This window comes from Pristiophorus japonicus, chromosome 9, assembly GCF_044704955.1.
Source record: "Pristiophorus japonicus isolate sPriJap1 chromosome 9, sPriJap1.hap1, whole genome shotgun sequence".
Taxonomy (NCBI): Eukaryota; Metazoa; Chordata; class Chondrichthyes; family Pristiophoridae; genus Pristiophorus; species Pristiophorus japonicus.
The window spans coordinates 117,388,982-117,415,444 of record NC_091985.1 but is presented as its reverse complement, the minus strand read 5'-3'; the positions used below and the strand labels follow the sequence as shown (position 1 = coordinate 117,415,444).

The 26,463-nt window shown below is 42.8% G+C and overlaps 1 protein-coding gene across 4 annotated transcripts in view; it reads right to left on the bottom strand.

Moving 5' to 3' along the window:
* The window catches only part of ehbp1 (EH domain binding protein 1), a 499,650-nt gene that overhangs the window by 215,509 nt on the left and 257,678 nt on the right, over nt 1-26,463 (bottom strand). For all 4 annotated transcript variants that reach the window (XM_070889745.1, XM_070889742.1, XM_070889744.1 and 1 more), the window contains 2 exons: nt 25,831-26,095; nt 22,989-23,202 (listed from right to left, as the gene is read on the bottom strand). In XM_070889745.1, the coding sequence (XP_070745846.1) occupies nt 22,989-23,202; nt 25,831-26,095 (479 nt within the window). The remainder of the gene's footprint in view (nt 1-22,988; nt 23,203-25,830; nt 26,096-26,463) is intronic.

Here is a 26,463-nt window from a genome sequence, read left to right as displayed (position 1 = left end):
TTATCCACTTTGGTGGTAAAAACAAAGAGACAGACTATTATCTGAATGGTGACAGATTAGGAAAAGGGGAGGTGCAACGAGACCTGGGTGTCATGGTACATCAGTCATTGAAGGTTGGCATGCAGGTACAGCAGGCGGTTAAGAAAGCAAATGGCATGTTGGCCTTCATAGCGCGGGGATTTGAGTACAGGGGCAGGGAAGTGTTGCTACAGTTGTACAGGGCCTTGGTGAGGCCACACCTTGAATATTGTGTACAGTTTTGGTCTCCTAACTTGAGGAAGGACATTCTTGAGGGAGTGCAGCGAAGATTCACCAGACTGATTCCCGGGATGGTGGGACTGACCTATCAAGAAAGACTGGATCAACTGGGCTTGTATTCACTGGAGTTCAGAAGAATGAGAGGGGACCTCATAGAAATGTTTAAAATTCTGACGGGTTTAGACAGGTTAGATGCAGGAAGAATGTTCCCAATGTTGGGGAAGTCCAGAACCAGGGGTCACAGTCTAAGGATAAGGGGTAAGCCATTTAGGACCGAGATGAGGAGAAACTTCTTCACCCAGAGAGTGGTGAACCTGTGGAATTTTCTACCACAGAAAGTTGTTGAGGCCAATTCACTAAATATATTCAAAAGGGAGTTAGATGAAGTCCTTACTACTAGGGAGATCAAGGGGTATGGCGAGAAAGCAGGAAGGGGGTACTGAAGTTGCTTGTTCAGCCATGAACTCATTGAATGGCGGTGCAGGCTAGAAGGGCCGAATGGCCTACTCCTGCACCTATTTTCTATGTTTCTATGTTTCATCATCATCATCATCATAGGTAGTCCCTCAGAGTCGAGGATGACTTGCTTCCACACTAAAAATGAGTTCTCAGGTGACTGAAGAGTCCGATGTGGGACCTACAGTCTCTGTCACAGATGAGGCAGATGGTGGTTGAAGGAACGGGTAGGTGGGGTGCCTCGGTTGCCGTGCGATCCTTCCGCTCCCAACGCTTGGCTTCAGCTTGCTCTCGGCGAAGAGACACGAGGTGTTCAGCACGTTCCCGGATGCTTTTCCTCCACTTTGGGTGATCTTGGGCCAGGGATTCCCAGGTGCCAGCTGGGGAGGTTATATTTTTGAAGGAGGCTTTGAGGGCGTCCTTGAAACATTTCCTCTGCCCACCTGGGGCTCGCTTGCCACATTGGAGCTCCGAGTCGAGCGCTGTTTTTGGAGTCTCGTGTCAGGCATACAGATTATGTGGCCCGTCCAGCAGAGCTGATCGAGCATGGTCAGTGCTTCAATGCTGGGGATGTTGGCCTGAGCGAGGACACTGACGTTGGTGCGTCTGTCCTGCCAATGGATTTGCAGAATCTTGTGGAGGCAGCGCTGGTGGTACTTCTCCAGCGCTTTGAGGTGTCTGCTGTATATAGTCCACATCTCTAAGCCATATAGGAGGCGGGTATCATTACTGCCCTGTAGACCATGAGCTTGGTGCCGGGTTTGAGGTCGTGGTCTTCAAACATACTCCTCCTCAGGCGACCGAAGACTGCACTGGCACACTGAAGGTAGTGTTAGACCTTGTCGTCGATGTCTGCCCTTATTGATAGTGGGCTCCCGAAGTATGGAAAATGGCCCATGTTATCCAAGGCCTCCTCATGGATTTTGATAACCGGGGGGGCAGTGCTGTGTGGTGGGGGCAGGTTTGTCTTCCGGATGTTTAGTGTAAGGCCCATACTCTCATACGCAGGCGTCATCTGCGTACTGTGATTCGATGATAGAGGATGGGACGACCTTGGATCTGGCCTGGAGGCGGTGGAGGGTGAACAGATTCCCGTTTGTCCTGTAATTTAGCTCCACTCCAGCGGGGAGCTTGCTGAGGGTGAGATGAAGCATTGCAATGAGGAAGATCGAGAAGAGCGTTGGTGCGATGACACAGCCTTGCTTGACCTCGGTCCAAGCGTGGAATGAGTCTGTGGTGGATCAGTTGGTCAGGATCGTGGCTTGCATGTCATCGTGAAGCAGGCGGAGATGGTGACAAATTTTTGAGGGCAGCCGAATCTGAGGAGGACGCTCCATAATCCCTCACGGTTGACACTGTTGAAGGCTTTTGTGAGGTCAAAGGCGGCCATGTACAAGGGTCGGTGCTTTTCCCTGCATTTCTCTTCTATCTGCCACGCAGATCATAAGATCATCATGGCTGATCAAATCTTGGGCTCAGCTCCACTTCCCTGCCCACTCCTCATAACCCTTCACTCCCTTATTGTTCAAAAATCTGTCTATCTGCACCTTAAATATATTCAATGACTCAATCTCCACAGCTCTCTGGGGCAGAGAATTTCAAAGATTCACGACCCTCAGAGAAGAAATTCCTTCTCATTTCCATTTTAAATGGGCAACCCCTTATCTGAAACTATGCCCCCTAGTTCTAGATTCCCCTACGAGGGGAAACATCCTCTGTATCTATACTTTTCAATAAGATCACCTCTGAGTCTTCTAAACTCCAATGAGTATAGGCCCAACCTGTTGAACCTTTCTTCATATGACAATCCCTTCTTCATATGACAATCCCTTCATCAGGAATCAACCTCGTGAATCTTCTTTGAACTGCCTCTAGTGCAAATATAGCCTTCCTTAAATAAGGAGACCAAAACTATACGCAGTACTCCAGGTGTGGTCTTACCAACGCCCTGTACAGTTGTAGCAGGACTTCCCTACTTTTATACTCCATCCCTCTTGCAATAAAGGCCAACATTCCATTTGCCTTCCTAATTACTTGCTGTACCTGCATGCTAACTTTGTGTGTTTCAGTACAAGGACCCCCAGATCCCTCTGTACCACCACATTTGGTAATATCTCTCCATTTAAATAATAATTTGCTTTTTTATTTTTCCTATCAAAGTGGATAACATTTTCCCACATTATACTCCATCTGCCAAATTTTTGACCACTCACTTAGCCTATCTATATCCCTTTATAGATGCTTTGCATCATCCTCACAACTTGCTTTCCCATCTATCCTGTATCAGCAGCAAATTTGGTTTCATCCAAGTCATTAATATAAATTGTAAATAGTTGAGGCCCCAGCACTGATCCCTGTGGCACACCACTAGTTAACCGTTTGCCAACCTGAAAATGACCCATTTATCCCAACTCTCTGTTTTCTGTTAGTTAGCCAATCCTCTATCCACGCTAATATATTACCCCCAACCCAGTGAGCTCTTATCTTGTGCAGTAACCTTTTATGCAGCACCTTATCAGAATGCTTTCTGGAAATCCAAATACATGACATCTACTGGTTCCTCTTTATCCATCCTGCTCGTTACATCCTCAAAAAACTCCAGAAAATTTGACAAACATGATTTCCCTTTCATAAAACCATGCTGACTCTGCTTGACTGCATTATGATTTTCTAAATGTCCTGCTACTACTTCCTTAATGATGGACTCCAGCATTTTCCCAATGACAGATGTTAGGCTAACTGGTCTATAGTTTCCTGCTTTCTGTCTCCCTCCTTTCTTAAATAGGGGCATTACATTTGCGGTTTTCAAGTCCGCTGGGACTTCTCCAGAATCCAAGGAATTTTGGTAGATTACAACCAATGCATCCACTATCTCTGCAGCCACCTCTTTTAAGACTCTAAGATGTAGGCGATCAGGTCCCGGGGACTTGTCCACCTTTAGGCCCATTAGTTTACCGAATACTTTTTCTTTAGTGATAGTGATTGTTTTGAGTTCCTCCCTCCCTATAGCTCCTTGATTATCCATTATTGGGATGCTTTTAGTGTCTTCTACCATGAAATACAAAATATTTGTTCAAAGTCTCCGCCATTTCCCTGTTTCCCATTATTAATTCCCCAGTTTCATCCTTTGAGGGACCAACGTTGACTTTAGCTTCCTTTTTTTATATACTTGTAGAAGCTCTTACTGTCTGTTTTTATATTTCTTGCTAGTTTACATAAGAAATAGGAGCAGGAGTAGGCCATATGTCCCCTCGAGCCTGCTCCGCCATTCAGTACGACCATGACTGACCCGATCATGGACTATTGAGTAGAGGCCCAACCTACTCAACCTTTCCTCATAAGTCAACTCCTTCATCTCCGGAATCAACCTAGTGAACCTTCTCTGAACTGCCTCCAAACCAAGTATATCCTTTCGGAAATATGGAAACCAAAACTAGACGCAGTATTCCACGTGTGGCCTCACCAATACCTTGTATAGCTGCAGCAAGACTTCCCTGCTTTTATACTCCATCCCCTTTGCAATAAAGGCCACGATTCCATTAGCCTTCCTGATCATTTGCTGTACTTGCATACTATTCTTTTGTGTTTCATGCACAAGTACCCCCAGGTCCCATTGTACTGCAGCATTTTGCAATCTTTCTCCATTTAAATAATAACTTGCTCTTTGATTTTTTTTCTGCCAAAGTACATGGCCTCACACTTTCCAACATTATACTCCATCTGCCAAATTTTGCCCACTCACTTAGCCTGTCTATGTCCTTTTGCAGATTTTTTTGTGTCCTCCTCACACATTGCTTTTCCTCCCATCTTTGTATCGTCAGCAAACTTGGCTACGTTACACTCAGTCCCTTCTTCCAAGTCGTTAATATAGATTGTAAATAGTTGGGGTCCCAGTACTGATCCCTGCGGCACCCCATTAGTTACTGATTGCCAACCAGAGAATGAACCATTTATCCCGACTCTCTGTTTTCTGTTCGTTAGCCAATCCTCTATCCATGCTAATAATATTACCCCCAACCTGTGAACTTTTATCTTGTGCAGTAACCTTTTATGTGGCACCTTGTCAAATGCCTTCTGGAAGTCCAAATACACCACATCCACTGGTTCCCCTTTATCCATCCTGTTCGTTACATCCTCAAAAGAATTTCAGCAAATTTGTCAAACATGACTTCCCCTTCATAAATCCATGCTGACTCTGCCTGACTGAATTTTGCTTTTCCAAATGTCCTGTTACTGCTTCTTTAACAATGGACTCCAACATTTTCCCAACCACAGATTTTAGGCTAACTGGTCTATAGTTTTCCGCTTTTTATCTGCCTTCTTTTTTAAATAGGGGCGTTACATTTACAGTTTTCCAATCTGCTGGGACCTCCCCAGAATCCAGGGAATTTTGATAAATTACAACCAATAAATCCATAATCCCTGCAGCTACCTCTCTTAAGACCAGAGGATGCAAGCCATCAGGTCCAGGAGATTTATCTGCCTTTAGTCCCATTATCTTACTGAGTAACACCTCCTTAGTGATTGTGATTGTGTTAAGTTCCTCCCCCCTATAGCCCCTTGACTATCCACTGTTGGAAATTGTTAGTGCCCTCTACCATAAAGACTGATACAATATATTTGTTCAGAGTTTCTGCCATCTCCATTTTCACCATTACTAATTCCCCAGTCTCGTCCTCTAAGGGACCAACATTTACTTTAGCCACTCTTTTCCTTTTTATATACCTCCAGAAACTCTTGCTATCTGTTTTTATATTTTGTGCTGGTTTACTCTCATAAGCTATCTTCTCTCTATCATTTTTTTAATGGTTCTTTGCTGGTTTCTAAAAATGTCCCACTCCTCTGGCCTTCCACTGTTCTTTGCAACATGCCTTTATTTTCAATTTGATACCATTCTTTACTTCCTTAGTTAGCCACGGATGGTTCATCCTTCTCTTAAAAGTCTTTCTTTCTCATTAGAATATACTTTGCTGAGAGTTATGAAATATCTCCTGAAATGTTTGCCACTGCTCATCTACCATCTTACCCTTTAATCTATTTTCCCAGTCCACTTTAACCAGCTCTGCCTTCATGCTTTTGTGATTACCTTTATTTAAGTTCAGGGCACTAGTTTGAGACTCAGCTTTCTCACCCTCAAACTGAATTTGAAATTCTACCATGCTATGATCACTCTTCCCTACGAGATCATTAATTAATCCAGACTCGTTACACATTACTAGATCTAAAATAGTCTGCTCCCTGGTTGGTTCCACACGTATTGTTCCAAGAAACCATCCCGCATACACTCTATGAACTCTTCTTCCAGGCTACCTTTGTCAATTTGATTTGTCCAATCAATATGAAGATTAAAATCACCCATGATTATTGCCGTACCTTTCTTGCAAGCCAATATTACTTCTTGATTTATACTCTGTCCTACAGTGTGGCTACTGTTTGGGGGCCTGTCGACCACTCCCACCAGTGTCTTCCTATTTCTTATTATTTCTTATCTCCACCCAAAATGATTCTACATCTCAATCTTCTGAGCTTTGAAATGCTTTGGGTGTCCTAAGAATGTGAGAAGTGTTATATAAATGTATGAATTAGTAGCTTATTTTAGCTTCCCTCTTAGTGATAGTGGCAAATCCACTAGGATCATTGGGCCCAAATTTGGCCAGTACAGATTTCTGATGCACTCACCAGAGATGTGCTGCTTTTCTGGAACAAAAAGGGCGTTAAAAATCTTCAGGCCGCGTTTGGCCGCTTCTCAGCCTCTCCTTGATGGTGGCGCAGTGTGGCAACTGGATTCGGGGACGGAGCCAGGTCCCAGCGTTGAAAACAGTGCCGGGACCTCTGCACATGCACGCTAGAGTGTGCGCGCATGTACAGTAGCTCCTCACAGTCCGAATCTCTGTGACACGCTGCAGGCTGTGTGGGAGGGGCCCAAAGCACACCACCCCCATCCCAGACCGAGTGACCTGCCGCTCAGGCCGGCCGTTGCCTTCCCGCGCTCACTTAGACCTGACGGGGGAGCAGGAGCTGGAGCTGGAGGTGGAGGAGCCCGGGGAAGCAGGAGATGGAGGAGCCCGGGGGAGCTGGAGCTGGAGGTGCCCAGGGGAGCAGGAGCAGGAGCTGGAGGAGCCAGGGGGAGCAGGAGCTGGAGGAGCCCGGAGGAGCAGGAGCTGGAGGAGCCCGGGGGAGCAGGAGCTGGAGGAGCCCGGGGGAGCAGGAGCTGGAGGAGCCCGGGGGAGCTGGAGCTGGAGGTGCCCAGGGGAGCAGGAGCAGCCCGGGGGAGCAGGATCTGGAGCTGGAGGAGCCCGGGGGAGCTGGAGCTGGAGGTGCCCAGGGGAGCAGGAGCAGGAGCTGGAGGAGCCCGGGGGAGCAGGAGTAAGAGGAGTCTGGGGGAGCAGGAGCGAGCCTCCCGCTCCTAGCCCTGGCTGAAGGGTTTGCCGTTGCGCTGCAGTCGGCGAGGTAGGACTTTTTGTTTTTTAGTAATTGATTTATTTTTCATTTATTATTGATGATGTTGTGATGATGTTGTGATGAAGATGTTGTGATGGTGATTAGTGCATTTCACAATCCTCTCACCACCCCCCCCAAATCTCTGGCTACCTGCGCTGATTTCTTATTTCACCGCAAGGTTTTTCCAGAGTGGACACAAGTGGCCTCATACACTGGCCTAAGTTAGTTTGGAGTAACTTTTAGCTGTCTAAACTTGCTTAAATGGCCAAAACAGGCATAAGTGCCTGGTAACGCCCCCCTTTGAAAAAAAAACTAAAAAAAAAACCTAACTAACTCACTTATACTGGAGCAGATTAAATGGGGAGAATTGCGATTTTTAAGTCACTCCAAAAAAATCTAATTGCTCCAAAAAAAAGCGGAGCAACTCCTGGGGAAATTTGGGCCCAATGGCTGTGACATTCTTCATATATACAAATTAACAAATCAATTGTAAGTTCCCGCTGTCAACAGACCAGTCTGGTCACTAAATGACAAGCATTTTGGGTCAGTACGAGAGATTGCGTCCACTCAATATTGATGAAAGGCTATTTAAAAAAAATTAAATCATGTGGTATACTGTCTGCTGCATTTGTTTCAGGATTTGCAGAGGGTGTTTACAAGCCCGTTGCAAGAGCTGAAAGGATAGGCCTTTGCTTGGGATATCTGTCGAGATACATGAGAAGAGTGCAGGGTCAGTCCTTGATTGGCTGGAGCTCTCTGCCTCTATCAGTTAGAGGTTAGAGACTTCCTTCTACAGGTTTATATAGCCAAGATTTATATCCGTCTTTCGGATGACAGGTTAAACCAAGATCCTGTCTGCTCTCTCATGAGCATGCAGAAGATCCCATGGCACTATTTCGAAGGAGGCGGGGAGTTAGCCCTGGTGTCCTGGTCAATATTTATCCTTCACTCAACATCAAAAATAAACAGATTATCTGATCATTATCACATTGCTGTTTGTGGGAGTTTGCTGTGCGCAAATTGGCTGCCGCGTTTCATACATTGCAATAGTGACTAGGAACATCCTTGAGTCGTGATACCTTCCGTTCTCCCTTTTCCTTCCTTCCTCCATCATCCTTCCTTCCTCCCTTTCAGGCCACAGGCAGTCTTGGGTCAGTGGGCAGTTAGTTTGAAACTTATAGCTAACTTTGACTGTGCAAGTACTCTAATGTGAGGTAACAATAACTGGACCTTTGTTTAAAGGTCTATGTTAATAGAGGAAAGTTGCATCACTGTTGATTCATAGATTGTGGAGTGTTGGGAAATATATACTTCACTGTGTTAAACTATGCACTGTTCCTTCATCTATCTTACTTAAATAAATCAATTTGTTGGTTCAATGCCTGTGTCTTGATTAAGGAGGAGTATTTATCCAATCTGCCGTTTGGAGAGACAGGAGCACTCACATGACCCTTGATACACTCCAGTAGCCAGTCTACAAAATAAGGCTCTCTATTGCGATTCTTAGAACAGGCTATCTGGATATTGGGCAGGAAAGGATGCACTCTAGGTCATAATGGAATAAGATCTGTTGAGGGGATTGACTGGTGATGCTGAATCTGAGGAAGTATCTGGTGTGATGACCCCTAAAATATGACACAGTCCTTTATTATCATGTACTATACGACATATTGTTCAATGAATATCCTTTGCCTAAATCACGAAAGCCTTTCTGACCTCTCTGGCCAGACTTTTTTCAGCCATCACCTCCACGAGCCCTTTCCCAACGTTACATCTATTTATAACGTATTACAATTATTACAGAGCAAGTGCTCCATTGAAACCTGCTATGTAAATATTTCCTATGGGAATTCCAATTTTAAAATGTCACCGTTAACTAGATCGTGTTCCAATGGGAGGTCACGTTAATATCTCCACTAAGCCGTCATAGCTCCCTGCCATAACATCAGGTAGCATTGCAGGACCTTCCTATCCTCTTCCATAGCAACAGAGGGGGAAGAAACTCGTCCGTTCTTTGAATGAAAAATTAGCATTTGCCGATCAATTTCAGATCACAATCTCTCACGCCCAATCTCTCTAAAAAAAAAAAGTATGTTGGCTGCCCGATTTGGTGAACAGGGTGCCTGCCTGATACAGATGTTAGGCCATTTGAATATGCAAATCAGGATCCTAACACCTGTATTCTGACCGCTCAAAATTCATCAGCGGGGCAGAGCACATACTGTGCATACTCTGCTCAGATTTTCTGTTTATACAGCGGCCCTTTATACAGTGGTCCTTAAAGGTACCGCTGGAGGTCACTCACAAAACAAAGTACATTTTTAATACTTTTGTTTCTGTGGAGCCAGGAGTGCTCCTCCTAGCTCCACAAACATAGTCCCTTTCCAGTTCACCTTTGCCGACTTGGGCCTCCCTGCAGGCTGGCTCAGCGTTGGAGCCAGACAGCCAATGAACTGCATCAGGATGCTCAATTGGCATCCCACAGCTTGCGGTTTTATGAAGATGAAGCCCGAGGCCAAATTTCCAGTGAGTCTCAACCCAATGGCTTTGGACACACGTTCCAATCGTGACACCCATTACGTTTCATCAATTTCACTGCCAGAGTCTCTACTACTCACACCTCAAGATCTCCTGTTCCCCAGCCTCTAGGTTCAAAAAAGATCAACTGTAGCTTAAAAAGTATCTGTAAATGACCACTTCTTAAAGATGTTCTGCTTCCCAGTGTCCTGTTCAAATTTTATTTCGTGCCTCCTCTGGCCCCATTCGTTCCCACCCAGTTCCATTCTGTTTGTGATGTAGCTCATCGCTGCCAGTTCTGCTCCATTAGAAAGAGGCAAAAAAGGGAAATGCAGAGTGACATAGAAAAAGCAAGAACCAGAAGCGAACCAGAATTAGAAGCGCAGACGCAGAACAGACATGGGTAAAAGGGAGACTTATCATGAGCAACATCATGGGAGATCCGCGAGTTACTTATTAATTTAGCAGTTACTTAAAACAATTCTCAACAGTTCCTGAACCACCTTATGATAAATCTTTCACACTACATAAACACAAACTAGATTCCCTGAGGCCGACTAAAGCATTTGTGGACAGCTATTAAGGATGCATGCCTGTTCTTCACACCACATCAGAAGTGCATACCCCCTTCTTTACTCTATATGATGTGATCTTTTCTTTAATGCATTAAGTATTTTTAAATGGTTGTTTCGATCTTCCTTGTCAATTTAGACACCTTGACAGCACTGCCTCTAGGCAGTTTTGCATCAAAAACATTTCCACGTTCAAAGTCAGTTACATCTGTTGCTCTTTCCATTGTTGAAAATGCCTGTCATAATCCTATTTGCCTTTATTCATGCAAAGGTCATCCTGAATTCAACACATGGAGTAAACTCTGAAAATAGTACTGTTGAACACAGCTGAAAAATTACTACATAGCTAGTGTGCCAGTGAAATCTCAGAACAACTTTATGCATTTAGGAGGATTGGAACAGAAAGTTCATTCAGTTTTAGAGTGCTGGTGTGCACAAACCAGTAGGAATGTAGGGCTCCTGATTGAGAGGTTTTCTTACAGACTGCATACACACATGTGCCGGTATCCTCAAATTGTGTGGCATGATTTCTGATCAATCTGAATGCTTTATAAATCTTACACTAAACTAGAAAGTCTCCAAATCAGTGATGTTATGAATTCCTGGCCAGTGGTATGGCTGCTACAGTTGATCCAGTGGCATCAGCATTGACCAGGGATCACCTCAAACTTTTCTGCGTTGAATTTTATCTGCCATTTGTCTGCACATTCCACCAGCCTGTCTATGTCTTCTTGAAGTCTATTACTATCTTCCTCACTGTTTACTACACCTCCGAGTTTTGTGTCATCTGCAAATTTTGAAATTGGGGCCTGTACCCCCAAGTCCAACCTGGAACAGCTTCTTAACTTAAAGCCTCTATCTACACAAAATAGGTAGCGACTAAATTAAATAAGACTATGTATCATCAAATGCTAGATTAAGAAATTACCTTTAAATGCAATCAAAATTATCTCTTGAAAAACAACCTTTGTGGTTTGATTGAAAGCAAAAACATACAACTCATTCGGCTCTGTGGGTAATGAGTCACAAAATTGATTTCAGTGCTCTCAGGTGAGGGGCAGGAGAGAGAATACGAAGGCTGGGTACCTGTGCTGACTGTTGGCCAGTGACCCCAATAGTTGTACGCACACTATGGACTCATGGTTGAATAACATATCAATGCTCACTTGCCAGATTCTCACATGAACATTGGCTACCCGAACAAGATATTCAAGGGCCTTCACCACTTTTTTGTAATCAGATTATGCACACCTTTTTTAAAAATTCATAAATATTCTGACATATGTTACACTTCTATGGAGAAGGTGGAACAATTAATCTCTTTCCTTTTGTCTCTCCTCGTGTCACATACTATACACAAACCGAGAAACGGACACAAATCTGTTCCCTGCTACCCCCATGCTGCCAGTAACACGTTAGATCTGACTGTGCTGCCTCCACAATGTTAATTAGTCAAAAACTCGATTATACATTTTACAGTTCCTGACATTTAGGGCCCAAGTTTCCACATGATTTGCACCTGATTTTTAGGAGCAACTGGTGGAGAACGGACTATCTTAGAAATCGCAATTCTCCACATTTTTTTTTCTGCAGTTCTAGTCAGGTAGAACAGTTCTACTTTGGAACAGAATTTTTTCTTCAAAGGGGGGCGTGGCCGGCCACTGACGCCTGATTTGAAAGTTTCCACAGTGAAAACGTACTCCAAACTAAAGTATAATGGAGCAAGTGAAGATTTTTGTAGAACTGAAAAAACCTGTTCTACACATTAAAAAAATCAGGCACAGATTACAAATTAGGCGTCCAGAACGAGGTGGGGGGGGGGGGGGGAAAGGGAACTCATTAAATTCTACAATCAATCCTTATTTATACTTCTACAAATAAATCCAACCTGAATAAACATTTATAAGCAAAGAAAAGATTAAATAAACCATCTTCCTACCTGTGTGAAAGTGCTTCAGCCATCGTTCAAAGGAAACCGCCGTTTGTTGCCGCGCAGGGGAGGGAGGGGAAGGAGACAGCCGTTTGTTACCGCGGAGGGGAGGGAGGGGAAGGAAACCGCCGTTTGTTACCGCGGAGGGGAGGGAGGGGAAGGAGACAGTGAGAAGGGAAGCCTCAGTGCTGATGGCAATGTGGTTTTATTAAAAAATGTTCAAAAATTAAACAGCTACAAAGAACTACAAAAATGGCCGAGTGCCAATTTTTTTTCACACTGAGCATGCGCGAACGCTCCAACGCGCACGCGCAGCGTTGCCGGTAGGAAAAAAAACTAATTTAAATAGTACCCGCCCCTCCCACTTACAAAATCGTCGAGAGTGTAGGCTCCGCCCCCCTGGGCGCCGCGCCAAACAGACAAGGAGTTGCAAAGCGCTCGAGAATAGCGCGTTTTTTTTCTGGCACCGTTTTAGGCGCGAAAAACGGGCGCCCAGCTCGGAGGGGCGCCCGTTTTTTATCCTGTGGAAACTTGGGCCCTTAATATTAACATTTAACACAGCAGCATTTCAGATATTCAGATTCTGCAAATTAGACAATTAAACTATATATCACTCATAATATTTCTTGGCAATAAACTGCAAATAGCCTGATAAATTTTCACAAAAGGCATCAAGACACAAGACAAAGAACTAGGAGCAGAAGTAGACCATTTGAACCCTCGAGCCTGCTCCGCCATTTAATAAGATCATGGCTGATGTGATCATGGACTCTGTTCCACTTCCCTGCCCGCTCCCCATAACTCTTTATTCTCTTATCGCTCAAAAATCTGTCTATTTCCACCTTAAATATATTCAAAGGCCCAGCCTCCACAGCTCTCTGGGACAGAGAATTCCATAGATTTACAACCCCCAAGAGAAGAAATTTCTCCTCATCTCAGTTTTAAATGGGCTGTCCCTTATTCTGAGACTATGCCCCCTAGTTTTAGTTTTCCCCACGAGTGGAAATATACTCTCTGCATCCATATTGTCCAACCCTCTCAATATCTTATGTTTCAATAAGATCATCTCTCATTCTTCTGAACTCCAATGAGTATAGACCCACCGACCTTCATAAGTCACCACAACCATTTATCCCTTTAGAACATTATCACACATCAAAATTATAGATTATTGGTTATCAGTATTTGCAGCTATTGCTAACAAAAAAAAATCAGAACTGAACAAAGTATGAAATTCAGATGGTCTACCTCATCAAAAAGTGACAAATGCCCTGGGGCGATTTCAACGCTTTAACAAATTTTGGGGTTCAGATCATTTACGAGCCACATGAGCTTCACTATTGTAGTTCAGGTCATCATCTGAAACCCACAATTCAAGTGGTGCCTTTTAATCACTGCCAAATTTTTCAACCGCATCATAATTGCAAAATTATTTCAAACAAAACTTTAAGTAGAGCAGCGCTCCCACAACTCTTCCAGCAGTAATAGGGCATTGTTGGCCCTAAAGTTGTGAAAGCTTTAAGGACACTGTTTACAAAAACTTGCGGCAAACTCTTTTTCACAATAAATGGTAAAAAAAATCATTGCATTGCTAATGTGCGGCTCATCTGAGCAAAAATGGTGCTTTTTTGCGGGCTGTTTCTGTCATGTATGTACATACTGTTTGTAGCCACCAGATGGTGTCATTGTTGGAGGCCACTGGGCAGCACGCACATAGTATAAAAGGCCAGCCATTTTGTGAGTCAGGCACTTTTGGGCCTAAATAAAGCAGAGCCAAGGTTGTACTTTGCTTTGTTAAATAGTACTCAGTTTGAACCTTTATTGCATACATAACATTTGGCGACGAGAATACAAGAACCGTTGTTTGCAGAATTAGCACGATTGGATTTTTAGAGCGATTCATGGAGGGAGAAGATTGGGCAGACTTTGAGAGCCGTTTGAACCAGTACTTCGTGGCCAACAAAATGAAGGGGGTCGACGATGCAGATTGGCGCCGGGACGTGTTCCTCACTGTGTGCAGTTCACAGATCTACGGTCTGATAAAGAATCTACTCATGCCTAGTGATCCAACAGAGAAAACGTACGAGGTGTTGTGTACACTGGTACGGGAGCACCTCAAGCCAGACGATGGCATCATCATCTCGAGATACAGGTTTTATACACATGTTCGATCGGAGAGCCAGAGCACGGCGGAATTCGTTGCCGACCCGAGATGTCTAGCGGGATCGTGTAAGTTCGGGACGGTGTTGGCAAATATGCTGCAGGACTTCTTTGTTATCGGTATCAACCACGAGATGATCCTGCGCAAACTTCTGGCGGTGGAGGAGTTTAAAAAAGGGCCATCCAGATTGCTCAATCATGTATGACGACAGATAGGAGTTTAAAGCAAATACCGGTGAAGAACCGAACCTCGGCAAGTACTGTAAATGCGATTGATTCGGCGTTTGGCAGAGCGGCACATGGCAAGGCCTATCCGGCTGCGTTCGTGAAACCTGTGGCTGCCCAAAGTCCGCCAGCGGGAATGTATCCAACTTCTCCGTGTTGGCGTTGTGGGGGAAATCATCGGCACCAGCAGTGCTGATTTAAGCAATATAGTTGCAAAGGCTGTCTGATAGTGGGGCAGTTCCAGCGCAAGTGTCCACAGATGATCAAGCGACTTGCGACACACCATGTGGAGGATGAGAGTCATACTAGCGCAGATCCGGATACGCAATCCGAGATGCCAGAGGAGGAAGTATATAAACTGTACTCTTTCATAACCAAGAGTAAACCAATTTTGATTAATGTGAAGTTTAACGGGATACCGGTATCGATGAAACTGGACACAGGGGCGAGTCAATCGATCATGAACAAAAAGGCATTTAATAAGCTGTGGGATACTAAAACTGTGAGGTCCAGGCTGAGCCCTATTAACGCCAAGCTGCGCACATACACCAAAGAACTGATAAAGATGATTGGCAGTGCACAAATTAATGTGTCGTATAACGGTGCAGTTCACGAGTTAACGCTGTGGATTGTTCCAGGCAATGGCCCAACTCTGCTCGGCAGGAACTGGTTGGGGAAAATCAGATGCGACTGGAACTACATAAAGGAGGAAGATACATGTGCCCAAGTATTGAGCAAGTTCCCCTCACTGTTCGAACCGGGTATCGACAACTTCACGGGAGCCAAGGTGCAGATCCACATGGACTCAGATACAAGACCAGTCCATCATAAAGCTCGGGCAGTGCCATATATGATGAGAGAGAAGGTCGAAATTGAACTGGACAGACTCCAGCGTGAAGGGATCGAATTTAATGATTGGGCCAGCCCCATTGTTCCTGTGCTGAAAAGTGATAGCACAGTCAGAATCTGTAGAGACTACAAGGCTATAATCAACAGGGTTTCGAAACAAGATCAGTACCCGTTACTGAAGGCGGATGACTTGTTTGCGACGTTAGCCGGAGGGAAGTCATTCACAAAACTGGGCTTGACGTCAGCCTATATGACGCAGGAGTTGGTCGAGGCGTCGAAGAGACTTGCGTGCATTAACACGCACAAAGGACTGTTTATTTACCACAGGTGCCCGTTTGGAATTTGCTCGGCTGCAGCAATATTCCAGAGGAATATGGAAAGTCTACTGAAGTCCGTTCCCAGAACCGTCATGTTCCAAGATGACATTCTGATCACTGGCCGTGACTCCAAGGAACATCTGAACAACCTGGAAGAGGTTCTACTGCGTTTGGACAGAGTGGGACCCAGACTTAAATGCTTGAAGTGCGTCTTCATGGCACCGGAGGTTGAATTCCTCGGGAAGAAAATCGCCACTGATGGTATCAGACCTACTGACGTGAAAACGAAAGCCATCAAGAATGCACCCAAGCCACAGAACGTGACAGAGCTGCATTTGTTCCTGGGTCTACTCAACTACTTTGGTAACTTCCTACCTAAATTGAACCTTACTTGAACCACTGCACATGCTATTGAGAAAAGGCAACAACTGGGTGTGGGGCGCATTGCAAAACAGAGCTTTCGAGAAAGCCACCAATCTGCTTTGCTCAAACAAGCTGCGGGTACATTATGACCCATGTAAACATTTAGTTTTATAAGAACATAAGAATTAGGAACAGGAGTAGGCTATCTCGCCCCTCGAGCCTGCTCCGCCATTCAATAAGATCATGGCTGACCTGGCCGTGGACTCAGCTCCACTTACCCGTCCGCTCCCCATAACCCTTAATACCCTTATTGGTTAAAAATCTATCTGTGACTTGAATACATTCAATGAGCTAGCCTCAACTGCTTCCTTGGGCAGAGAATTCCACAGATTCACAACCCTCTGGGAGAAGAAATTCCTTCTCAACTCGGTTTTAAAATGGCTCCCCCGTATTTTGAGGCTGTGCCCCCTAGTTCTAGTCTCCCCGACCAGTGGAAACAACCTCTCCGCCTCTATCTTGTCTGTCCCTTTCATTATTTTAAATGTTTCTATAAGATCACCCCTCATCCTTCTGAACTCCAACGAGTAAAGACCCAGTCTACTCAATCTATCATCATAAGGTAACCCCCTCATCTCTGGAATCAGCCAAGTGAATCGTCTCTGTACCCCCTCCAAAGCCAGTATATCCTTCCTTAAGTAAGGTGACCAAAACTGCACGCAGTACTCCAGGTGCGGCCTTACCAACACTCTATACAGTTGCATCAGGACCTCCCTGCTTTTGTACTCCATCCCTCTCGCAATGAAGGCCAACATTCCATTCACCTTCCTGATTACCTGCTGCACCTGCAAACTAACTTTTTGGGATTCATGCACAAGGACCCCCAGGTCCCTCTGCACCGTAGCATGTTGTAATTTCTCCCCATTCAAATAATATTCCCTTTTACTGTTTTTTTTCCCCAAGGTGGATGACCTCACACTTTCCGACATTGTATTCCATCTGCCAAACCTTAGCCCATTCGCTTAACCTATCCAAATCTCTGCAGCCTCTCTGTGTCCTCTGCACAACCCGCTTTTCCACTAATCTTTGTGTCATCTGCAAATTTTGTTACACTACACTCTGTCCCCTCTTCTAGGTCATCTATGTATATTGTAAACAGTTGTGGTCCCAGCACCGATCCCTGTGGCACACCACTAACCACTGATTTCCACCCCGAAAAGGACCCATTTATCCTGACTCTCTGTTTTCTGTTCGCCAGCCAATTCTCTATCCATGCTAATACATTTCCTCTGACTCGGCGTACCTCTATCTTCTGCAGTAACCTTTTGTGTGGCATCTTATCGAATGCCTTTTGGAAATCTAAATACACCACATCCATCGGTATACCTCGCTCCACCATGCTCGTTATATCCTCAAAGAATTCCAGTAAGTTAGTTAAACATGATTTCCCCTTCATGAATCCATGCTGCGTCTGCTTGATTGCACTATTCCTATCTAGATGTCCCGCTATTTCTTCCTTAATGATGGCTTCAAGTATTTTCCCCACTACAGATGTTAAACTAACCGGCCTATAGTTACCTGCCTTTTGTCTGCCCCCTTTTTTAAACAGAGGCGTTACATTAGCTGCTTTCCAATCCGCTGGTACCTCCCCAGAGTCCAGAGAATTTTGGTAGATTATAACGAATGCATCTGCTATAACTTCCGTCATCTCTTTTAATATCCTGGGATGCATTCCATCAGGACCAGGGGACTTGTCTACCTCGAGTCCCATTAGCCTGTCCAACACTACCCCCCTAGTGATAGTGATTGTCTCAAGGTCCTCCCTACCCACATTCCTGTGACCAGCAATTTTTGGCATGGTTTTTGTGTCTTCCACTGTGAAGACCGAAGCAAAATAATTGTTTAAGGTCTCAGCCATTTCCACATTTCTCATTATTAAATCCCCCTTCTCATCTTCTAAGGAACCAACATTTACTTTAGTCACTCTTTTCCGTTTTATATATCTGTAAAATCTTTTACTATCTGTTTTTATCTTTTGCTATCTGTTTTTATGTTTTGCAGGTGATGCATTGTCATATAGAATTGGTTGCGTGTTACAACAAGCCAATGAGTCGGGGAAATTTCAACCTGTCGCGTATGCTTCCCAAAGTTTGTCTAAAGCAGAAAGAGCCTACAGTATGGTAGAAAAAGAAGCTTTAGTGTGTGTGTACGGTGTTAAAAAGATACATCAATACCTGTTCGGTCTGAGGTTTGAATTAGAGACCAATCACAAGCTGCTCATTTTGTTGTTTTCCGAGAGCAAAGGTATCAATACCAACGCTTTATCCCGCATCCAAAGCTGGGCGCTGACATTATCTGCCTATGATTATGTCATTCGCCACAGACCTGGCGCAGAGAATTGTGCTGATGCTTTGGGCGGTTGCCGTTGTCCACACCTGAGGTGGACACGCCACAACCGGCAGATTTAATGTTAATCATGGATGCTTTTGAGAGTGAAGGTACCCGTGTCACGGCTCAACAAGTTAAGACCTGGACCAGATATTATCAGTAAAGGGTTGCATCCTCAAAGGGGATTGATCTGCCATATCTAAGCAAATGTGCGAGGAGGTCAAACCGTACATTCGTCACAAGGACGAACTGTCTATTCAAGCAGATTGTATATTGTGGGGCAATCAAGTTGTAATGCCTAAGAAAGGGAGAGAGAAGTTTGTGCGTGAGTTACACAGCACATATCCTGGTATAGTGATGATGAAGGCCATCGCCAGGTCCCACGTATGGTGGCCAAGAACTGATTCTGAGCTGGAAGCATGCGTGCATCAGTACAACACCTGCATTCAGCTCAGCAAAGCACCAGCGAAATCACCGCCGAGTCTATGGTCATGGCCATCCAAACCTTGGTCCAGGATCCATGTAGATTTTGCAGGTCCCTTCCTGGGCAAGATGTTTTTAGTGGTGGTGGATGCTTATTCAAAGTAGATAGAATGCATAATCATGTCATCCAGTACGTCCACAGCAATCATAGAGAATCTCAATGTCATGTTCGCGACACATGGTCTGCCTGACATAGTGGTGAGCGACAATGAGTCGTGTTTCACCAGTCAGGAGTTTCAGGAGTTTGTAAAACTTAACGGCATAAAACATGTAAGGTCAGCACCGTTCAAGCCTGCGTCCAACAGGCAAGCAGAACGTGCAGTACAAATTATCAAGCAAAGCATGAGGAGAGTAACCCAAGGGTCACTGCAGACCCGCTTGTCTTGCATACTGCTGAGTTACAGGACAAGACCCCACACACTCACAGGGGTCTCGCCTGCTGAACTCATGATGAAAAGAGGTCTTAAGACCAAGTTATCTCTTGTACACCCAGATTTAAGTAATCATGTTGAATACAGAAGTCAGAGTCAACAAGGGTACCACGATCGCGCAACTGTGTCACGCGAGATTTCTGTGAATGATCCTGTATATGTGTTGAATTATGGCCAGGGTCCCAAATGGATCGCTGGGACGGTCATGGCCAAGGAGGATTTGTTATTAAGCTCAAGAATGGGCAAACTTGCAGGAAACACATGTATCAAACAAAGCTGAGGCACACAGACGAGCCAGAGCAGTCGGACAAAGGAACCGTCAACGACCAACCAACCTACCAGCAGCCTTCAGTGAACTCAAGGGTCATCAGTGAACCTGGAATTTCCGTGACGGACTTGTTCAATAAAAATGAACTTGCAATTCCTGACATGACCACTGCCACCCCCAAAAAGTCAGCCATCCAGCCACCAGCCACAACTGACTCCACACATTCACCCAAGGCCGGAATCAAACTGAGACGGTCAACCCGGGAGCGTAAAGCACCAGATCGTCTCAACCTGTGAAAGACTGTGATAAGATCTCAGAGGAGGGTATTGTCATGTATGTACATGCTGTTTGTAGCCACCAGTTGGAGGCCACTGGGCAGCACGCACCATGGTGCTGCTCTGGTATAAAAGGCCAGCCATTTTGTGAGTCAGGCACTTTGGGCCTAAATAAAGCAGAGCCAAGGTTGTACCATGCTTAGTTAAACAGTACTCAGTTTGAACCTTTATTGCATACGTAACAGTTTTCTGCCCTAAAATGGCACCATATTCTCTTTAAAAGCATAAGTGAGGCAAGTAAGTTGAACCAGTGCGTCTTCCACCTGGACTGTGATCCTGATTTCCCTATTTCAGATGAATTCGGAAGATGAAATACTGGGAGCGCTAGACTAAATTGAAGAAACCCTGAAGACAATTTTAATAATATCACTGCTTAAAAATTCCAGGAAACTAAGGGTCACAATGATTTCATACACAAGCATATTACTGATACTTGTGTTATGAAGTTGTCAATATGACACAAATCATGTCATCATGATGCATGTTCATCAGCATTAGCAAAGAATGTTTTACGAATGTACGGGTCAGCGATTTCCTTTATGTCATAATTCTCCCCGCACCAGGCCTTGGCGTGGTGCAGCACAAGCAGTGAGGGGTGGAGCGAAGTCCTGGCGCTGAAAACAGTGCCGGGACTTCTGCACATGCGCGCTAGAATGTGCGTGCATGTGCAGTAGCTCTTCACCCCGACAATCTGTGTGTGTGCTCTGCAGGTTGTGTGGGAGGGGCCCGAAGCACACCGCCCCTAGCTCTGGCCGAATGGGCTCCCTCATCGGCGGCCAGATTAGCTACCAGAATATCTGTATTTGTAAGTAAAATTGAAATTATGTTGACATATTGCAAAGTACTTGAGGGTTGGCCTTAAGGTGTTTTATCAGCATGCAGCCAGAAATCCTCTGGCACAGTTGCTAGAGTACGTAGTTCTTGAATGAAAATAATTTTGTCTAACATAAATGCTCAGTCCAAAATCAAGCAAGTCATAATATTTTCAGATAATTGATGAGTTCAAAATGGAATTGGAATAAAACTAATCTAGATCATCAATATGTAAATCTATTTCAACGGCTTCACATTTAAGAAGAAAAGTTACATTGCTCTGGATAAATTAAATTCCCCTCCCCATGAACAGTTTTTTTTTAATTACAAACCAGAAGCTGCATCCGCTCACATACAGCAAATATTTAAAAAAACAAAGCTTTACTGTTAGATCTTGGGAGAGGTAGTGTAAGCCAAATCCAACAGCAAAGCCTGTCAGACTGAAACTAAAGACCAAACAAGACAAACAACAAACACAGAGATTTAGAGTATAAAATTCTAAAAAAATAAATAGTTTAAATGTCATATAAAACATTCTTGTAACCTTTTGATAAAGGTGCCTTTGTTGGTACAAGAATACCATATAAAAACATCTGCAAGGAAATAAAACACACTGTGTTTCAGTGGATAGAATAAACCTGCTCATCAAAATGTCCTTCGGAAAACTCTTATCTACAGGACTTGCTATAATGTATTTGCTAGTTTACCAATCCATTTTTAATCTAGTTGTTTAGTGCTTTGTTAGTCTTGGTGCTAGGTGCTGGTCCTCTCAGCTTCTTTGTAATTTTTATTTGTTATTGACTGCTTATTTTTGTGCTTTGTTTAGTACTTGGTGCTTTAAATGTACATATGCTTCTTTAATGCTGTTGTGAAGGTGTTTAGTGCTTTGCAAGGTCCTCTCACTTCCCTTCCCTTCCCTCCCCCCCCCAGCCCCCATCTCTGACTACCTGCACTGATTTCTTAACTCACTGCACGGTTTTTCTGTGCAGCCACATACGCTGGCCTCAGTAAGTTTGGAGTAACTTTTAGTTGTCTAAACTTGCTTAAATGGCCAAAACAGTCATAAGTGGCTGGTAATGTCACCTTTTGAAAAAAGAAACGAAACTAAAAAAAAAACCTAACTAACTCACTAACACTAGAGCAAATTAAATGGGCAGAATTGCGATTTTTAAGATACCCCCAAAAAATCTAGTTGCTCCAAAAAAAACGGAGCAACTCCTGGGGAAACTTGGACCCTGAATTTCTAAATTTTGAAGTGATTCACTGCTAATTGATAACTAACACTAAAACAAAACAATTACCAAAACCACGGATGAAATCTGCTATCTGTAGCGATTGAAATTAGAACTACACTTCTCCTATTCATTTCTCCTTTGAAATTAGGTATCACAAAATTTAGTATAATTCAGAAACAGTTAATTACTAGGTTTGTAGAAAGATAGCTTTCAGCTCTTCTACTCTTCAGTGTCCCCTTATGCACCATTCAGAAAATTAAAAAGGGACCGTTGCCCAGTTTCTATTCAGGTATCTTCATAACTAGCTGCCCGGAGGTGGACAAGTGGCCGAGTTGAGTACTTCCATAATTTTGAGTAGGATTCTCACCAGGAGATTATTCTTGTGTGACATTAAATGGTGACTTATTATTTTTTCAATTTGCAATGATTTACCAATAAAATACAATCTTTAAATGCTCGAATAGAAAATGTAGAAAGGGAACATAATGGATTTTTTGATGAATAAACATATGCTGGACAAACATCTGAATGCAATTTACAACACATTCAGTTCGGAACGGAGATTCAAACTTGCAATATTACCATTAACTGCTTTAAAAGATAAAAATGTCAAAGTTATTTTTGAGGTTTTTGCAGTCCAATTGAATTATTTTTCCTATACCCATTAGAAAATCGTACAAGTACTCACATTTGTAAAACATTTAAATCAAATAATCCATTACTCTTCCAGACCAATAGTTTGCCAGATTTTAGATTTAGAAGATCACACTAGACTAGGCTACTCTTGAATATATTCTTATTACACGGTGCTAAAGTTTAAAAATCTCTGATGAAACGTCAGTCACCATCTGAATGCTTGGGCAAAACTGAAAAACAGCTCAAAGTATCAGAAAAATAATTGATGACAAAAGTAAACTGACGATTGTAATAAATTCAGTGCTAAAGCAAACCTTTGGTGACGTAGATAGTTCTTTCATGACAGCTGGTTTGACGTACATCTTTACAGTTTCTGTCTTTGGTGTGGATTTATTGTCAGGTACTGGAGGTGATGGAGCTTTCCTTTTTGTCTTTCTTTCTGTCTCATGTTGCTGTGCTGAAGCTGTCACTAATGTGGCTTGATACCTTGTAGAATGTGATGCCTTCGGCTCATAGAATGGATTAGATCTAATTAAAACAGAATTATATTTTTTTTAAATATGCCTTTTGACAACTTTCTTCCTTAAAAGAAACTTTTTCCTGTGTAATTAAATGCACAAGTACATTTTGAAAACATTTCAGAAATAATGTACAGTATTTTTATTGCATCTTATAACCTTTAATCTGCTGAATAAACAAGAACTTCATGGCACATCCACTGTGACAAGCTTTTCAAGGTTAAAAGATAATCCTGTTCGGTGCTTCTTAGTAAACATTTAAATTAATGTTGAAGTCTTATCTTAAGGTTCACATTCAGACATTAAGTGCCTTGCAGTTACTCTTGAGAATATATTCCATTTACATAGACTGTCTTAGTAGAAAAATACAAAATCTGCCTGTTTTAACATCAAATTTAAGTAACATTTATAATCATACCAGAAAAGGTGACAGTTTAATCAGTTAGTTTTCATGCAATAGCTTGCATAGTTTTGAAACTAGACACAGTTATATCTTAGAATTCTGAAGATGGAGTTCATCATGTTGGTTTAAAAATGCTGAAAATATGTTCATTTGTGAAGCTCATCTTTTTGCTGCACCTTTATAAAAGTAAATTGAGAAAAAAAATTTGAGCCTATAAAAATCATTCCCAGTTTATAGTTTTATCACCAGTAAGTATAAAAATAATGGTTGCTATAAAGCTCTGCGTGGAAACAAAACTCACCATGGAGTGGAATCCAATTTTTTTTTTTTAAACTGAAAAAAAGCAACACAGTAGGGAAACTTTTTATTTACTATCAGTAGGAAGCAAGATGATACTCTAGATATAAAATATACAACTGGGCAATTAGCCTGCTCTTGTGTCTTATACTTGATCGACCTCTATTTTGCTGTGGTAAAGCACTTGACAAGGAAACAAACAACTCGGCACTTTTAGTGCACGTCACATCAGTCTTGAAGCTTGTCTTCCAGATGTATCTGTCATTCATGAACTCCAAATAAGACCAAGATAGCTGAATGAAAGATAAGGATGACGGGACCAAATTTAAACTGCTGACAGAAAGAGTCTCTGAGGAATATTCCATTCATTGCCAGTTTAAAACATCAAAAATAAAAAAGTGATGGCATTAAAAGTAAAACTGGTCCAGCACAACTGTCATTCTTGTAAACACAGGAGTTGGTATTCAATTTAGTACTGCAACACTTGACTATTTTGTTAATAATTTCATTGATTAACACCAAATATAAAATAGTAAAATGAACTGTCAGAATGATAAAGTGTACAAAGAAATACCATAAGGAAAGAACTAATGCAACTTGTTACAGAACCTTGCACGTTCCGATCACAGTTAGTGCAGAATGTAGGCAGTATGTGGAATTTTGGAAAACACCAACTGTATGGCACCATTTGTAGGCCACATTCCACAGACTCAAACTAACAACTCAAAAGGCTCAAACTTCTATCCTCAGGGCAAGGGGAGTTAAAAGAAAGAATCTAACTCAATCTTCCCAGGATCCTAAAATCTGTCTAAATCCAGACCTTTCTCCGACAATCTACAGGGTTTTAAAATCCAAGGTTTGCATGATCTAATCACTGCCCTTTGACTTTTCTATATTTTTCCCCTCCTATTGTTTTCAATATTGGTGATGTCTTAAACTATAAATATTGGTCCCACACTTCAATTTCTCAGTGAAAAATAGACAGTGAAATTACAAAAAAACTAAACCCATTATATATATTTTTTAAAACAAAAATTAATGGTAACATGGAAGGTGAGGGAAAAATGATAAATGCGGTCATTAATACTCAAATAATCCTATGCACATTCCCCCTTACAAATGTGATCCCCCTCCTGACTGTTGCTTTATGGGAGTAGGGGATGGGTAGAGAGCTGGCTTCTCTTGATAGGAACACTAGGAGATGCACTCCTATGGGGCAGGACTACTACGATTAAACTTTTCCTTCATCTCAAGTTTCAGCATTCAACTGAAGTAATTGCCTGCCCAAAAAACAAAATAACTATGCTCAATAAGGATAGGCAATTTTTAAAGAAAGTTAAGGCTAGTATCTAAACTAGCCATTCTATAGTTGCAAGTCGAACATCTGAACTTCCTTTACTCCCAATTTCTTAAACAACACTTCTGAAGAGTTTCATTAATTATCTATTGACATACTAAATGGATGCCTCACAATACGGAAACATAATTTGGAAAAAGTGTCTCCAAGGATTGAGCCAAATTAGCACTGAGGTTACAGTGAAATCTGCAGCTTTCCTGCCCTCACCCTAAACTGAAGAAAACTACGAAGAGTCCAAACATGGAGTGAAATGTAAATAAATAAATAGATATCTTTTATGGTCTAAACTGCAGTATTTATTCATGCAACCGTCTCCTTTGATGCATTTTATAGAAGAAATGTACTGGAAACTTAATTGACTAAACTAAGGTGCATGAAATTGGATGCTCTGACTATATGATTTTTAATACCTATTAAAGTCAGCTTACATAGGCGAACAAACAGGTAATGATCTCTTTCAGCATCATTGAATGTTTAGGTGTATCCATAGGATGTCACCCGTAAGTTTTTAGATATGATCCTGTGTGCTATTGGGTATACAAAAGATTCAAATCTAATGTTGGAGTATTTTAATAACATACTCATCTAATTCCTCCTCCTCTGTTTTGGTTGTTTCAGCATAGAGGTACTTGCTCATGTCCACAGGTTTGACATTCTGTCTTTTCGCTGGTTTCGGCGGTTCTGTCGCTTCTGTTCTATTTTCAAGAATCCTGTCAGGTTGAGGATCATTTACATCAAATGGATTGAGAGAATACTCATAATCTTGTTCATTAAATGGATTGTTAGGGTCGTTATCATAGAAGGATTCTTCTGGTCTTGTAGCTGATGTCATTCCGATGTTTCTGTCTGCGTATGAAGTTATTGAGATTTAAATTTGAAGCACAACAGTTAAAAGGAAAAAAAATGGCGGCACAACAAAATTACTGCAACACATGAAATAATTGCACAATTGAAGCAAAAATGCAAGTCTCGCTTCCAAACTTACTAAATATTTTTAAAAGATGTCAAAATACTACCAATAATATTATAGCATTTAGGGGATCACCGGTGGCATCGTTCATTGGGTTGGATGCTACATTGGTGCAAGAGGGGAAGAGTCTCCAGGGTAAGTTGTGAGGGAGGGATACACATGGCCAATGAAAGAAATCTGTGAGCAATATCATCAGAGACAATAGGGGGGTGCGTAACACACGAGCAATTCATTTATTGATTGG